Source organism: Musca vetustissima, unplaced genomic scaffold, assembly GCF_032173495.1.
Source record: "Musca vetustissima isolate MV318-11 ecotype Yass unplaced genomic scaffold, APGP_CSIRO_Mvet_v1 utg3481, whole genome shotgun sequence".
Classification (NCBI taxonomy): domain Eukaryota; kingdom Metazoa; phylum Arthropoda; class Insecta; order Diptera; family Muscidae; genus Musca; species Musca vetustissima.
In genome coordinates this window covers 156,838-175,021 of record NW_026876628.1, presented here as the reverse complement: position 1 = coordinate 175,021, position 18,184 = coordinate 156,838, and the positions used below count along the sequence as shown (strand labels likewise).

At 34.1% G+C, this 18,184-nt stretch overlaps 1 protein-coding gene across 1 annotated transcript; it reads right to left on the bottom strand.

Moving 5' to 3' along the window:
• Positions 1-2,165: 2,165 nt before the first annotated feature.
• On the bottom strand, positions 2,166-6,192 carry LOC133321179 (trichohyalin-like). Its single transcript, XM_061530267.1, has 2 exons — positions 2,276-6,192; positions 2,166-2,220 (listed from the first exon to the last, which is right to left on the bottom strand). The coding sequence occupies exons 1-2, from the start codon at positions 6,190-6,192 to the stop codon at positions 2,166-2,168; spliced, it is 3,972 nt and encodes a 1,323-aa protein (XP_061386251.1).
• Positions 6,193-18,184: the final 11,992 nt, after the last annotated feature.

The following is an 18,184-nucleotide window of genomic DNA, read 5'->3' as shown; positions in this document are numbered from 1 at the left end:
TTAAAAATTCCACACTTATGGGAGTCTTTTAAACAGGTAAAACGATGTTATTTTCGGATGAGGATGACAATAAAAATATCTAAAATTAATGGGTCTCCCAGGAGAAAACTCTTGCTATGAATAGACCTTGAATATACCGAAAAATACGTTATATGGGCTATAATAAAACGGAGATCAATATTGATATTTTTTCGTAGTGAGATTTGACAACCAATGTAAAACGTGTCCAAAATTCTCAAAATAAAAATCTACCATATTAAGGTACCCTTAAACGTGAGTCCTTATTAAAAAATTTTAGTACGGAAATGTGCTATATAATGAGAGCTCAAAATACAAAATTACAGCCATGTTGGTTGGAAAACGTGCTTAACATCGCCAAAATACTGAATACTGAGGGGTACCGTTTTATGGTGGCTGCCCTGAAACTTGGGTCAATATTAATAATTTTGGGTATGGATACGTGTTAGAACCCAAATCACACAATTACAGGCAATTCAGTGAAAAAACGTGTCCCAAGTCCATAGAATACCTAGAACCCCACATACCAAATTGCAGGCAATTCGGTTAGAATGCGTGTCCAAAATCCCCTAAATACTGAATACTGAGAGGTACCGTAATATGGGGGCTACATCAAAATTACAATTATGGGGGCTACATCAAAATTACAATTAATCAATTAGAAACCAAAATACCAAATAATAGCCAGTTCGGTTGGAAAACGGGTACAAAACCTTCAAAATACCGAATATTAGGGGGTTACGGTAATATGGGGGCTACCCCAAAACGAGAACCGATATATGTCATTTGCAATAGCTAGGAGAACTAGCAATGTCTGTGAAAAATTTCATAGCTCTATCTTAAATATTGTGATCTCAATTACCTGATTTCAACAGACGGATATGAGTAAATCCGTCTGTTGAAATCACGATTAACATAGAATTTTATTCTGATCAAGAATGTATATACGTTGTGGGGTCTGCGATGAATATTTGGAGGTGTTACAAATGGAATGACAACTTTAATATACACTCCAGGAGGGTATAAAAATATACACTTTCGGTAAAATACATTCTTTAAAAAAATCCACACTTAGTCCTTGAAAAATATTCCTTAAAAATCCACGACTTAATAGTCCATGAAACAATATTCTTTAGAAAACCACGCCTTAATAGGACTTATAATAGTTGTTGAAAAATTGCCTTTAAAAAATCCACGCCTTATAGTCGTTGACAAAATATTCCTTAAAAATCTACTTCTTATACAGGGTTAGATAAAAAAACTGAAACAAAGTCAAACGCCATAATTTTTTTTATTGTTATTGAATGAAAGCAAAAAATGTCGGAAATAGCATCAAATTTTAGAATAAGTTTAAATTTGTTCGAATTGGTCACCTTTGGCACGTATTATGGATACCAACGGATTGGTATCTGGAGTTTTGGTGGCCATTGTGCGCTGGAAATGAAGCGAGGAACCTCATTTTGTAACCATTCTAGGGTGGCGCGGGCTGAGTGCGATGGTGCTGAGTCATGTTGAAATGTCCAAGGTCTGCGGCCAAAATGTTTGCGTGCCCAAGGTTTTTATATACCCTATAGAATATTTTCGCGATAAGCTGTCGGACGAGTGGCTTAGAAATGACAGCAGTCTGAAGTTGGTTGCAGTTTTTCCATCTCACCCTGTAACAGTTTTTAAAAAATATTTTTAAAAAATCCACGCCTTATAATAGTCGATGAAAAAATATTCTTTGAAAAATAAAAAATACGGCTTGAAATTATTTTTCAATATTTAATATTATACATTCAATAAAACAAATTTAGTTTTTCATTATTGCATATTTTTTAAATTGTTTGCATAAAATATTTATTTATAACGATTAAATAAAGAATAACGTGTGTATATATGTATGTTGCTTTTGTTAAACTCGTTGCTCACAACTATTTTATTTCTCGGATAATATAAATATAGGATAACTGTTGATTTCAGTTTTAGTACATATTTTTATATGTGCATAGGTCTATATCATCTTTGCTTTTAGGTACACATTTGTTTCAGAATACTTTTGTTGCTTAAAAAACTAATAATTTCGACTAAAATAGAAATATATACAGTTTCATAGCCAGTTGTCGCATTAATCCATTGATATCGTTTGGTCCATTTTCAGTAACGTCTTAAAATCCCAATACTCCCAAGCCTTCGCGTAACTTTTGAGGTATATTTTGGTATCTGTAAAGGCATCAAAGTTATTGGAATATCAATTTATATACGAATGGGAGCTTACTTCATTGCCATCTTTCCGCCTAGTGTTTGAGCCACAATGAAGGATAAAATAATGCCTTGGCCGAGCATTATGTATGACTTATTAAAGGAACCCAATGGCTTCTCCACAATGTCGTCTTCAATGTAGCGAATGTTGCGATTTTCCAATCCTCTGATTTCATTTCTTTCATTTTCAGCGAAAAAACGGTCATAACGATCACTTTCGCTGGAATCAGCTCGTTGAATGCGAGTTTGACGAGTTTCACCATCCATTGATCGTCGTAGTACATCTCGCTCGTTGCGTCTGTCAGTGCGGTCAGTACCACGATATTCAATTCGTCGGTCATTAATTTGACGAATTCGTTGAGAATCAATTTCCATTGGCCGATCTTGTCTTCCCTCCTCACGCTGGACGCGATCCTCACGAATAATAGTGTAGGCAATTTCATTAGATAATCGTAAATCGTCATTCCGGCGGAGACTTTCAGTACGACGATTTGGAATTTCACGACGAGACTGAATTCGCTCATCGTTACTTTCATTGCGTGTTTCACCGTCTCTAATATTTTCATCACGTCGATTGCGAACTTCTCCGTCGGATTGATTTTTATTGCGTGTTTCACGGTCTCTAATATTTTCATCGCGTCGATTGCGAATTTCTTTGTTGGATTGACTTTCAGAAGATTGTTGTCGCCGTGACCGTCGTTGAGTTTCCCTTTCGGCAGTATTTACACGACGTGTAGTTTCCCGTTCACTGCTAGCTATACTATTTTCATTGCGTCGTTCCCTGACTTCACGATTCATTTGGGAGGTATCAAGTCGAAGTGTTCTGTCGTGTTCTTGTTCATTTTCAACATGACTTTCTGCGTTTTCACGAACATTATCGGAGTTCCTAGTATCTACTACACGTCGTTCCCTTGTTTCGCGAATTCTTTCGTATGTACCAGTTGATCGCTGTGATTCAAATCGGCTAGTAGGTTCATTAGTTCGTTCTCTTTCTTCTCGTCTAATTTCCATGCGATCTTCGTTTATTGCACGTGGAATATCTCGTGATGCATTTTCATCTCGGCGGTGTCGATCTTCATTGGAGCGTAGTGATTCAGTCCTGCCTTCTCGCCTATTATCGTTACGTTGATCCAATATTTCACGTTGACCATATCGTTCACTTCCTTCTCGCCTAATGTCGATGCGATCTTCCTTCATTTCACGTCGATTATCACGCACTGTATTGTCTCTGCTGTCATCACGGTGTTGTCGAACTTCGCGAATACGATCATCTACATTTTCATTGGACCGTTCCGGTTCTGCTCGCTCTTCATGTCTTAGTCTATTTTCTACTTGGGTATTGTCACGGTCATTCCGACGGTCTTCAACTTCTCGTCGTTGCTCAGGACCAGATCTTTGCATCACAAGTCGTTGTGATTTACTTTCTACGCGTTCACGCTCTTGCTGGCTGTCATCGTTAAGTGCATCTCGAATTTCGCGTTGGGGTTTAATGGTTCGTCGTGATATGTTTTCATTGTTTTCGTCACGCCTTTCTCGTACCTCACGAATACGAGCGGATACATCTTCATTTAACCCACGTGAATCTTCTCGGTCTTGTTCTTTTCTTTCATCGATACGTTTATCTAAAATATCGAATCTCTTGTCAGTAGCTCTCCTCGATTCTTCCCGAACTGCACGAATTCGTCTAGATTCTTCTAAACGGGAGCGTTGTGATTCCAATGGTTCGTAGTCTTTCCTCTCCTGTAGCCTATTTTCCATTTCGGCATTATACCGATCATTACGTCGGTCTTCAACTTCACGAATTCGTTCAGCGGCAGATCGGTGTGATTCAAGTCGTCGTGTTACTTCTTCTCTGCGTTCTCGTTGTTTCTGTCCATTTTCACTTTCTCGCACTTCTCGTATGCGATCAGAAACATTTTCGCTGGACCGTTCTCTTTCCTCTCGGATTTGTTCACGTCTATCGTCGTTACGTTCATCTAAAGTTTGAAGTCTCCTGTCGCTAATTCGGCGTGATTCCAGTCGCTCGTCATTGTTATCATGCCTTTGGCGAATTTCACGAATTCGACTGGATTCATCTAAGCGGGAGCGTTGTGATTCTAAACGGTCGTTGTCTTTCCTATCCTGTAGCCTAGTTTCTATTTCGATATTGTCTCGCACAATACGCCGGTCTTCACCTTCACGAACTTGTTCAGTGACAGATCGTTGTGATTCAAGTCGTCGTGTGACTTCTTCCCTGCGCTCTCGTGTTTCCTGTCTATCGCCATTACGTTCATCTCGGATTTCACGTTTCCTATCTTCAGTTCGCCGTAATTGAACTCGTAACCTGTCATCTTCGCGAACACGATTGGATCCATCTCTGGCGTTATCGATACGTTCATCTCGAATTTCACGTCGTGTATCGATATTATGTTGTGATTCATCACGCCTTTCTCGGACTTCACGAATTCGATAGGATGCATTTTCATTGCGGTTTTCTTCTTGTCTCCTGTCGCTATTTCGCCGTGATTCAACTCGTAAAGCATTTTCGTTTCGTTCTTCGCGAATACGATTGGATTCATCCATATTAGAGCGGCGGGATTCATAGTATCTCGCATTATTGTTACGTTCATCGCGCTGTGATTCAATTCGTAAAGTGTTATCTTTGTTTTCATCACGACGCTGACGAACTTCCCTCATACGTTCGTTAGAACGTTCAGTATCTACTCGACGAATTTCAGCTCGGTCTTCTCGCTCTCGCCTAGTATTGTCTCGCCGGTTTTCATGTGATTCAACTCGTAGCCTGTTATCTTTATTTTCATCACGCCTTTCCCGGTCTTCACGAATTCGATCGGAAATGTTTTCATTACGGTCTTCCTCTCGTCTATCATCGTTACATACATCTAGAGTTTCAGTTCTCCTGTCGTTATTTCGCCGTGATTCAACTCGTAAAGCATTTTCGTTTCGTTCTTCGCGAATACGATTGGATTCATCCATATTAGAGCGGCGGGATTCATAGTCTCTCGCATTATTGTTACGTTCACCGAGATGTGATTCAATTCGCAGAGCGCTCTCTTTGTTTTCATCACGCCGCTGACGAACTTCCCTCATACATTCGTTAGAACGTTCAGTACCTACTCGACGAATTTCATCTCGTTCCTCTCGCTCTCGCATAGTATTGTCACGCCGGTTTTCATTGCGACTTAATTCCATGTCGTTAATAGCTTTTCGGGAATTAAATCGTCGTGTGTCGTGTTCGGTTTTAATCTCTCGTCGTGTGTCCATATTACGTTCGTTACGATTTTGCATCTCTCGCTCTACTGATCGTTGCCTTTGAATGGCACGTGTTTCAAAACGCCGCTCTTCATTGTCATTACGATTTTCTCGTTCTAATCCATTCTCAGTACGACGATTGGAAAATCGGCGAGAATTTTCGGAGTCTGCAACAATATTTCTCGCAATTTCATTTCGTCGTTCAGTTTGATCAGCACGACGGTTCTCGCGCTCCCTGATTTCGTTTCTCTCATTGAGATTATTTCGATCAGATTTATTCTCGTCGCGACGATAACGAACTTCCCGATATCTCTCCATGTTACTGTCCCTTCGGTTGTCTTGGCGTTCTCGTTCAGCGCTAGATGTTCTTATACGGCTATCAAGGGAACGAGATTCTCTCGTCTCTTGTTGTTGCCGGATTGTATCATCGGAACGATCAGAAATTCGCTCTCGTTGTCTTTCAATACGATTTCCAATGACATCGTTATTAATATTTTTCAAAAATTCATTACGATTGTTATTGATTGAGGTATCGGATGTAGTTACTTCCCACATGAGGCCAACATTTCGGTCATAACAAACCTCTCGTTCACATGTTCGGCGGGTTAGATGCTGTTGGCCAAAAATTGGCACCAACAATATTAGGCTGAAAGCAGCTTTTAACTGCCAAGAGCCAAACAACATTTTCACTTGTAAGGCTTTGTTTAACTGTTCTCTGGCTTCCTTGGTTTTGAACTTTAGAAAAATTCTAGTTAATTTCTGAACTTTCTATTGACTTGGCTAAGTTTTCGTATTGAGTTTCTCCGCGTGGTTACTTTCGTTATATTCGATTTGTTTCGTTCGAAGTCGCTGTAGTGACTGATGTCCTGCTAGGCTTTCGCAGCTCCTTTTATACTCATAAATAAAGGATGTTTCTATCGTTTCTCATTTTTTTTTATTGAATTTCAATTAAATAAAAATCTGATTTATTTCTATTCCTTATCGAACAGGCACACTATGCTGCAGGACATGGTAACATTTATCCCGCATCCTTTATTTGTGTTATATGCTTCAACGAATTTATATTGTTGTTCGTTTTTTTCCTTCGTTTCACACTTTTCATGAATGAAATTTCGTTCGCACAATGAAATTCATTGATAAGAATTTTCTCACTTGCGTGTGACGTCATTGTCTGTTGTCTGGCAGAGAATGAATGGATTGGCTTGACTTCATAGAAAAACATGGGTGAAGGGGTATTAAGTGGTATTAAGGACCAATAGAAGGCGTGGATTTTTTAAAGAATATTTCTTCAAGGACCAATACAAGGCGTGGATTTTTTAAAGAATATTTCTTCAAGGACCAATACAAGGCGTGGATTTTTTAAAGAATATTTTTTCTAGGACCAAGACAAGGCGTGGATTTTTTAAAGAATATTTTTTCAAGGACCAATATAAGGCGTGGATTTTTTAAAGAATATTTTTTCAAGGACCAATACCAGGCGTGGATTTTTTAAAGAATATTTTTTCAAGGACCAATACAAGGCGTGGATTTTTTAAAGAATATTTTTTCAAGGACCAATACAAGGCGTGGATTTTTTAAAGAATATTTTTTCAAGGACAAATATAGGCGTGGATTTTTTAAAGAATATTTCTTCAAGGACCAATACAAGGTGTGGCTTTTTAAAGAATATTTCTTCAAGGACCAATACAAGGCGTGGATTTTTTAAAGAATATTTTTTCAAGGACCAATACAAGGCGTGGATTTTTTAAAGAATATTTTTTCAAGGACCAATACAAGGCGTGGATTTATTAAAGAATATTTTTTCAAGGACCAATACAAGGCGTGGATTTTTTAAAGAATATTTTTTCAAGGACCAATACAAGGCGTGGATTTTTTAAAGAATATTTTTTCAAGGACCAATACAAGGCGTGGATTTATTAAAGAATATTTTTTCAAGGACCAATACAAGGCGTGGATTTTTTAAAGAATATTTTTTCAAGGACCAATACAAGGCGTGGCTTTTTAAAGAATATTTTTTCAAGGACCAATACAAGGCGTGGCTTTTTAAAGAATATTTTTTCAAGGACCAATACAAGGCGTGGCTTTTTAAAGAATATTTTTTTAAGGACCAATACAAGGCGTGGATTCTTTAAAGAACATTTTTTCAAGGACCAATACAAGGCGTGAATTTTTTAAAGAATATTTTTTTCAAGGACCAATACAAGGCGTGGATTTTTTAAAGAATATTTTTTCAAGGACCAATACAAGGCGTGGATTTTTTAAAGAATAGTTTTTCAAGGACCAATACAAGGCGTGGATTTTTTAAAGAATAGTTTTTCAAGGACCAATACAAGGCGTGGATTCTTTAAGGAACATTTTTTCAAGGACCAATACAAGGCGTGAATTTTTTAAAGAATATTTTTTTCAAGGACCAATACAAGGCGTGGATTTTTTAAAGAATATTTTTTCAAGGACCAATACAAGGCGTGGATTTTTTAAAGAATAGTTTTTCAAGGACCACAAAAAGGCGTGGATTTTTTAAAGAATATTTTTTCAAGGACCACCAATACAAGGCGTGGATTTTTTAAAGAATATTTTTTCAAGGACCAATACAAGGCGTGGATTTTTTAAAGAATAGTTTTTCAAGGACCAATACAAGGCATGGATTTTTTAAAGAATATTTTTTCAAGGACCAATACAAGGCGTGGATTTTTTAAAGAATATTTTTTCAAGGACCAATACAAGGCGTGGATTTTTTAAAGAATAGTTTTTCAAGGACCAATACAAGGCGTGGATTTTTTAAAGAATAGTTCTTCAAGGACCAATACAAGGCGTGGATTCTTTAAGGAACATTTTTTCAAGGACCAATACAAGGCGTGAATTTTTTAAAGAATATTTTTTTCAAGGACCAATACAAGGCGTGGTTTTTTTAAAGAATATTTTTTCAAGGACCAATACAAGGCGTGGATTTTTTAAAGAATAGTTTTTCAAGGACCAATACAAGGCATGGATTTTTTAAAGAATATTTTTTCAAGGACCAATACAAGGCGTGGATTTTTTAAAGAATATTTTTTCAAGGACCAATACAAGGCGTGGATTCTTTAAAGAACATTTTTTCAAGGACCAATACAAGGCGTGGATTCTTTAAAGAACATTTTTTCAAGGACCAATACAAGGCGTGAATTGTTTAAAGAATATTTTTTCAAGGACCAATACAAGGCGTGGATTTTTTAAAGAATATTTTTTCAAGGACCAATACAAGGCGTGGATTCTTTAAAGAACATTTTTTCAAGGACCAATACAAGGCGTGGATTCTTTAAAGAACATTTTTTCAAGGACTAATACAAGGCGTGGATTCTTTAAAGAACATTTTTTCAAGGACCAATACAAGGCGTGGATTCTTTAAAGAACATTTTTTCAAGGACTAATACAAGGCGTGAATTTTTTAAAGAATATTTTTTTCAAGGACCAATACAAGGCGTGGATTTTTTAAAGAATATTTTTTCAAGGACCAATACAAGGCGTGGATTTTTTAAAGAATATTTGTTCAAGGACCAATACAAGGCGTGGATTCTTTAAAGAACATTTTTTCAAGGACAAATACAAGGCGTGAATTTTTTAAAGAATATTTTTTTCAAGGACCAATACAAGGCGTGGATTTTTTAAAGAATATTTTTTCAAGGACCAATACAAGGCGTGGATGTTTTAAAGAATATTTTTTCAAGGACCAATACAAGGCGTGGATTTTTTAAAGAATATTTTTTCAAGGACCAATACAAGGCGTGGATGTTTTAAAGAATATTTTTTCAAGGACCAATACAAGGCGTGGATGTTTTAAAGAATATTTTTTCAAGGACCAATACAAGGCGTGGATGTTTTAAAGAATATTTTTTCAAGGACCAATACAAGGCGTGGATGTTTTAAAGAATATTTTTTCAAGGACCAATACAAGGCGTGGATGTTTTAAAGAATATTTTTTCAAGGACCAATACAAGGCGTGGATCTTTTAAAGAATATTTTTTCAAGGACCAATACAAGGCATGGATTTTTTAAAGAATATTTTTTCAAGTACCAATACAAACCGTGGATTTTTTAAAGAATATTTTTTCAATGACCAATACAAGGCATGGCTTTTTAAAGAATATTTTTTCAATGACCAATACAAGGCGTGGATTTTTTAAAGAATATTTTTTCGAGGACCAATGGATTCTTTAAAGAACATTTTTTCAAGGACCAATACAAGGCGTGAATTTTTTAAAGAATATTTTTTCAAGGACCAATACAAGGCGTGGATTTTTTAAAGAATATTTTTTCAAGGACCAATACAAGGCGTGGATGTTTTAAAGAATATTTTTTCAAGGTCGTGGATTTCTTAAAGACTATTTTTTCTTAAAGAATATTTTTTCAAGGACCAATACAAGGCGTGGATTTTTTAAAGAATATTTTTTCAAGGACCAATACAATGTGTGGATTTTTTAAAGAATATTTTTTCAAGGACCAATACAAGGTGTGGATATTTTAAAGAATATTTTTTTAAGGACCAATACAAGGTGTGGATATTTTAAAGAATATTTTTTCAAGGGCCAATACAAGGCGTGGATTTTTTATAGAATATTTTTTCAAGGACCAATACAATGCGTGGATTTTTTAAAGAATATTTTTTTCAGGGACCAATATAAGGCGTGGATTTTTTAAAGAATATTTTTTTCAGGGACCAATATAAGGCGTGGATTTTTTAAAGAATATTTTTTCAGGGACCAATATAAGGCGTGGATTTTTTAAAGAATATTTTTTTCAGGGACCAATATAAGGCGTGGATTTTTTAAAGAATATTTTTTTCAGGGACCAATATAAGGCGTGGATTTTTTAAAGAATATTTTTTTCAGGGACCAATATAAGGCGTGGAGTTTTTAAAGAATATTTTTTTTCAGGGACCAAAATATGGCGTGTATTTTTTAAAGAATATTTTTTTCAGGGACCAATATAAGGCGTGGATTTTTTAAAGAATATTTTTCCATGACCGATATAAGGCGTGGATTTTTTAAAGAATATTTTTTCCATGACCAATATAAGGCGTGGATTTTTTAAAGAATATTTTTTCCATGACCAATATAAGGCGTGGATTTTTTAAAGAATATTTTTTTCAGGGACCAATATAAGGCGTGGATTTTTTAAAGAATATTTTTTTCAGGGACCAATATAAGGCGTGGATTTTTTAAAGAATATTTTTTTCAGGGACCAATATAAGGCGTGGATTTTTTAAAGAATATTTTTTTCAGGGACCAATATAAGGCGTGGATTTTTTAAAGAATATTTTTTTCAGGGACCAATATAAGGCGTGGATTTTTTAAAGAATATTTTTTTCAGGGACCAATATAAGGCGTGGATTTTTTAAAGAATATTTTTTTCAGGGACCAATATAAGGCGTGGATTTTTTAAAGAATATTTTTTTCAGGGACCAATATAAGGCGTGGATTTTTTAAAGAATATTTTTTTCAGGGACCAATATAAGGCGTGGATTTTTTAAAGAATATTTTTTTCAGGGACCAATATAAGGCGTGGATTTTTTAAAGAATATTTTTTTCAGGGACCAATATAAGGCGTGGATTTTTTAAAGAATATTTTTTTCAGGGACCAATATAAGGCGTGGATTTTTTAAAGAATATTTTTTTCAGGGACCAATATAAGGCGTGGATTTTTTAAAGAATATTTTTTTCAGGGACCAATATAAGGCGTGGATTTTTTAAAGAATATTTTTTTCAGGGACCAATATAAGGCGTGGATTTTTTAAAGAATATTTTTTTCAGGGACCAATATAAGGCGTGGATTTTTTAAAGAATATTTTTTTCAGGGACCAATACAATATATTCATATATTCCATTTTCCAATGACGTCAATATTTTTCCCATTTAAGATTTTATTGCAAATTTCATGGTTCAGTTACTAAACATTATTACATTAAACCACAAAACCGATCAAATTGAAGCTGGAAAACCCAGTTGTTTCATTTCAAAACTTAATTGAAATTGAATCAAAATAATTGAAATTGATGCAACAGTTGGTTAGTTGACTAGTAATGATAAATAATATTAGCTTGGAATAGAGTGTCAATTGCTTTGTAGGCGATACTTAGATGACACCAACTCAAAATAGAAGAAAATCTATCAACTGTTGCTTTTCTTCCATCGTTTGAAAAAAATCCAAACGAATGTGTGCACATTTGTGATAAGCAGATATTTATTAAAAAAATGGCAAATGAGGAATTGGATTTTTTATAACACTTCCTCTATCACCATCTAAGACTGTAGGATACACACAGAGAAAGGAAAATCATTTAACCGTTAAATACAAATTGTTGAAAGTACATCCATTGCCACTCAACACCAGCTATGTTGAAAGATAGGACAAATGCAGCAAATCATGCGTAACCAACGGATTTGGGTATAAATATAAATGTTAAGCGGAAAATCGTTAACAGTTTAACAAGGAACTTTGGCGTGAAAAGGACGAAAGTCCGACTTTTCGATTTTGTGGGAAGTTAAGTGTTAAATTTTGGTTGTTGGTTTTCTGGAGCTTTGTCACAAAGTTGTGTTGCATCATAAGTGAAAAATGTAGTCCACAAGTGGTAAGAATTTTGAATTTTTAAATTGTAGAATTGTAAAGGAATATAATAATTTGTGAATAGTTTGAAAAACATTTTATCAAATGCTCTATAAAATTTTGCTAAAAACGTTAATTTGTTAATAGTTATGTTTTTATATTCATATATCTATATGAGTCCATTATTAAGTAATATTTTTCAAGGACTATGAAAGGTCTTAAATTGAGTTTAAAACCAGTGAGCGGAGCAGTATAGTCGGACGGGGCCAACCATACATTACCCTACACAACTGCCACGGAACTCTGACTTTCTGCAAATGTTTATTCCGAGGCTGGACAATATTTCGTGATATTTGCATCCTTTTGCCGGTTAGAGGTCAACAGCACCTCTTTCTTCACTGACATATATTCCGAATATTACTAATATTCAGTACGGCCCTTCTAATTACTTGTCCAGATCCCCTTCATCTATAGAAACAAACAAAATTAAGTTTTCGGTCCACTTCTTCCCAAAATTATTATCAGATCATCACCGAAAATTATAGGCGCGGTCCTTGACCACAACTGGAATCTCATGAAAAATTTCAAAGCGACCAGGGCTATATTTCCGCCTTCTAGTGTGGTAATGAGTTACTAAATAATATCTGAATACGTAAGCACCTGTAAATATTTAAGAGTAACTCCCGCATCCGAGTACCTACGACTATATAATTGGTATCAACCACTCCTCATGGATATACAATCAACTTCTGGGGTCTATGTCTTTCAGGGGCAAATATTTACGCCATAGAATACAAATTTTGTAATTTTTCACACAAAAGTAAGTGTCCATTTGACCTGCTAAATATTGACCAATCTTTATCAAAACAGGCATGCTTATTCTTTAGTCCCATCCCGTTCTCCATTTCGTGATTTTCGGGCCATAATTGCTGCTATTGTTATCTAGAGCGACCAGAAAAACGGACCAAAATTAAGTATTTGGTCCATTGCATCCCCTAAATATTAACCAATCTTTACCAAAAACAATAGGGGTCTTCATTGGCCAGAACCCATCCTACATGCGAAATTTCGTGAAGATTGGTCCATAACTGTGGCCTGTATCGTGTTTACAAATTATAATTGACAGACGGACGGACAGACACACATGTCTAGATCGACTCAGTTAGTTGAGATAGGACCAATATGTCGCGCCGTTACAAACTTTTGGGGCTGCACAATGCTATAATACCCTGACAACATAGTTGTGTAGGGTATAACAATAGGTTCTGCACTATAAGTTTGGATTTGTAAAGAATATTTATTCTTTCAAAGACTATCTGAGTTATGGGTTAGACTGAAATGTCCTTATTGGGATATATACTCAAGGAATGCTGTGCGCACTAAAAAGGGAAAAAAGTTCAGATATATTTATTGAGATTTGTCTCAAAAATTGTGTTTGAAGGTTTGCAAATTCTCGGTAGTGGCGTAAGGAATGTTTAAAGGTTTCGGTGGGTAAGTACACGGTAAATTGGGCAAATACCTATTTGTGGATATTTATTATATTGACACCTTCCGGTTTCTATTTTCAAATCGATTCAAAGGGGATAGTTTTATAATACTTTAAACATTTTTTAAGATAAACACTTTTTTCTGCCGAACCACTTGATACCCTACCATATGATACTCTACACACGAAAATCTAACAATCTACGGTTCTAAATTCTGAGCCTGGTCAATATTTGGCACCCTCTTGCCTGATTACAGGTCAACAGCTTCACTTTCTAACCCTGTCATATATTCCAACTCATGTTTTTCTGAGTCGAATATTTACACTATAACAAAAAATTGGGCAACTTAGGTTTTGCTTGATTAGACCCTCGGAATATTGACCTATCATCATCTAAACAACTGTTCTAAGTATTGGTTCAGATCCCTTTCAACGTATAAAATATGTGATGTTCTGCCTGTAATAATGACCTCTAGAACGACTAGAAAATCTGACAAAAATAAACTTTTTGGATTATTGCATCCCTTAAATATCATCTCAACATCACCGAAAATTATAGACGTCGTCCTTGGCCATAACTAGAACTTCATGTAATATAATACTAAACAATATCATAACACATAGACACATTTAAATATATATCTATAACTCCTACATTCGAGTACATACTACAATATAATTGCTATATGTCCGGGTACATTTGACCCGCTAAATATCGACCGATCTTCATCAAAACAGTTATGCTTATTCTTTGGTCAGATTTCCTTACTCGTGTTAAAATTTCGAGATTTTCGGAAATAAGAACAGACAAAAATAAAGTTTTAGGCGATCCTACATGCAAACTTTCGTGACGATTGGTCCATAACTGTAGCCTGTATCGTTTTTACAGACACATGTATATTTCAACTCAACTAGTCGAATTTTGATCTGTATACTTAACGTTGAGCCTATGACCAATATTTCGCGGCGTTACGAACTCTTGGTGCCACATAAAGCTATAATACCCTGACATCATAGTTATGTTGGGTATTGATACCATCCAATTTTAGGTAAAGGGTGTCCCAAACTTTTTAGATTTGTCCGATTGAGACAACATTTTCAGTTTGATGTCTGTGAAGTTTTGTTGAATTCGATTCGGATTTAGATATCTATTTTCGTCCGATTTCATGCAAATGGTGCACCGAGGAGATCATGTTAGTTCGCTTGACATGAAATATTACAGAGAGCATTGGATTGAAATCGGTATAACTTCCATTTATATTTCCATCGGATTTCATCTAAATGGAGTACCAAATAACTACAGTTTTCCCGATTGGGACCAATTTGTACACAACGTACCAAATTGGAGCTAAAACAACGCGTATTGGTTTTTGTAAAATAAATTCAGATGAAGATATAACCCCTATATAATTTTGTCTTAGTTCATGTAATTTGTGCACCAAATAATAAAGGTTTCTCGTAGCCATGGTTACTCAATTAGATCCAGGTTAACATATAGCTCCCATACAAATGGTACATCAGTGAATCCAAGTCTGCCCAATTGACATGCAATTTTTCATAGATTACAGAATGGTATTTGTGTGTACTTTTCTATTGGTTCAAACATCTATCACAAATTTAATTTTGTCTCCAAATATGCTATGTCTGTTCTATCTACAGGATATTGTACATATGAGCAGCTCTTGTATGTACCCAACGTGGTGAATGGTATCCGTCGTACTTTTGAACTTTCCTTACTGGTTTTAAATATCTTTTTGTGGACTGTTGAATATATAGAAGTGAATTTTTTTTATTTCGTGGATATCTTTAAAAGACCAACTGATATATAATCGTGTATTTTCATATTCATTAAATTGTTCTAAAAGCCATTCAAAAAGTATAAAGCAAAAAAAAAAAAAAAAAAAACAAAACGATTATCACTCTTACAAAAAAAAAAAATTATTCAAAAAATGCACGATTAAAATTCTTATTGTTATTCAGTTTTAAAGGTAATCCACCGTAATTATATATTAGTTTAATTAAATTTTTTAATATTATTAAAATTATAATTGGATATATCCTTGCAAAATTAAATACCCAATTATAAAGACACCCAAAAATATCAATAATATACATAATTATATAATTTTTAAAACTATTATACCGCCAAAATTTTAAAGCTTATGACGGAGGAAGGAAATACCTAGCTCGATTTTGAATTATTTCCTATGGTTTTTGTTTTTACCCTGGATTTTTTGGATTTCATCTCAAAGGGCTAAAACATTGCAAAGGAGTGAATATTAATATTTCGAGTATTTCACGTGATATTATTTTAAAATCCACGCGAAGTAAAAAAATTAAAACCAGGTTTAAGCTATGCTATGGTTTTTCTTATACCATCATAAGCTTTCAGATTTTGGCGGACTCGATTGGTTCCAGATTTTCAAGTTAAAAAATGTGTCACAGTGTTATATTTCATTTTATAGGTAAATTCCTTGGAAGAATTATAAAATAATAAAATATTTTCTTTGTTCTATTTTCCTTTACAGTTATCAAAGCCCAGCCATGATGGTGTGGGGAAACTTTTCTCGATTTATTTGGCAGTATTTTTAATTTAATTTTATGTTTAAAAAAGCCTGTAATCAGTAAAGAATCCATCCATATGCAACAAAATATTAAATAATATTAATAACCAAGTATAATATTTAATAAAATTCCATTGCAACAAGTATACATTTAATTTAATGATATATTAACAAAATAAAAATAATAACAAAAAAATATGTAAATCTTGGCTACCCTACTAGATTGGAAATGTGAATCACAATAATGCTATGTTTTAACAAAATATATAAAACATATTATTAAAAATGTAAACAATTATACTATTATTTTGGAAAAAGGAGAAAAAAATAAATCAAAATTATTAACCGTATAAATTATAAATTCAGTATGATTACAAAATAAAGATATATATGCAAAAAAATTATATTATGTATACCCGTTTGTTATATGCAATCAAATATTGAAATACAGTGTGTAGTGAAATTTATTGTTCTCCAATAAAAAAACGACAATTGTTGTCGGCATTGTTACTAGTTTCAGTTACACTACAATATCTACTTATGCTCTGTTAAAATATTTAATCGATTTATAGAAATTATCTAAAAAAATGTAGAAGAATTATAAAATAATAATATAACTGTATTTATGTGTCATGTTGCTGTTGTTTGGGATTCGAATTATCTCAACGGAATAAATAAATAAAAAATTACAAACATATTTAATTGAATTATATGCAAAATAAATAATGTGTTTTATTTTGGGGTATGTTATAGACTTCCTAAGGATGGTTAGAAATCTGTATGAGTTTCGTGCTAGAAAATTATATTTTTTAAAGAAAGCCCTTTCAATCTTGAATTTTCTTTTTGATTTTAAATTCAAAACATTAAAAACTAATAAAATTACACATGGTGTTCTTTTAAATAGACATTGGTCCCAACTGATGAATGAATAAAATAAATACACACATCATTTTTAACTTTTTAAAAGTCTCATTCATAATTTATTAATTGTTTATTTAAATTAAATTATTTTATTTCATATATTGTATAATCAATACAATATTACTATATTAATTGTACCAAATCACTGATAATTTTGAAAAACAAACTAAAAAATATAACACTAATAAATATATTCTATAATTTTGTTAAAACTACATACTATTTGATTCGGCATCATTTCAATACTGTATAAATATATTTCATAATAGACGGTTGTCTTTCACACTTGAGTTTTAAATACGCTTAACATTTATTTAAGAGATTGAAAATTGAAATATTAGAACTATCAGTTAACACAAAAATTCAATAATAACTTTAAATTTTATTTTTATATAATTTTGTGCCTCAATGAAGACACATACGCCAATAAGTAATAACACCATTCAAAATTGACTCTATAGTAATTAGAACAATTTAGAAAATAACTATTTCAATAAAAAATCAGAAAACAGTAAAAAATATTTATTTGTAATGTTATAAATTTCAAATATTATGGTATTTCAAATAAAAGAACAGTTCATTTCAATTGGGTGGCATAGGGGATGATAGACACCAAGCAACGGCTCTGATTGGTTTTAACACGGCAAAACACAGGTTTATCTTGGCCTTCTTTTATCTAAATTGTGGGCACTAACCCCCGGGGTATCACCTGGGGTAGCTACTACCCGTTGAAATAGTAAGCTAATATGTGCCGCTAGTTCACCCATAACAACCATAAACAAATAGCTGAGGCGTCGAAAGAGAAAAAAAATCAAGCCCCCTAATGTTGACGACCCCCGCAAAAGTATAAAGGACCACGACCTGCGTATCTACACCTGGATTTCGTTTTGACGATATTATTGCCTTACAGGAAATGCGATGGAAAGGGACTGACGTAAGTAAATCCCTTTATTATAGCTGCCATGAAACGAGACATGAATTTGGCTGCGGATTTATGGTTAATAGGAAAAAAGACCTCGCCTTCAGATTCACTCCAGTAGATGAGCGGATTGCTATAATCCGTATAAAAGCGAAGTTCTTCTACATCAGTCTCATGAACAGACCAAAGACATGTTTTACGAACGCC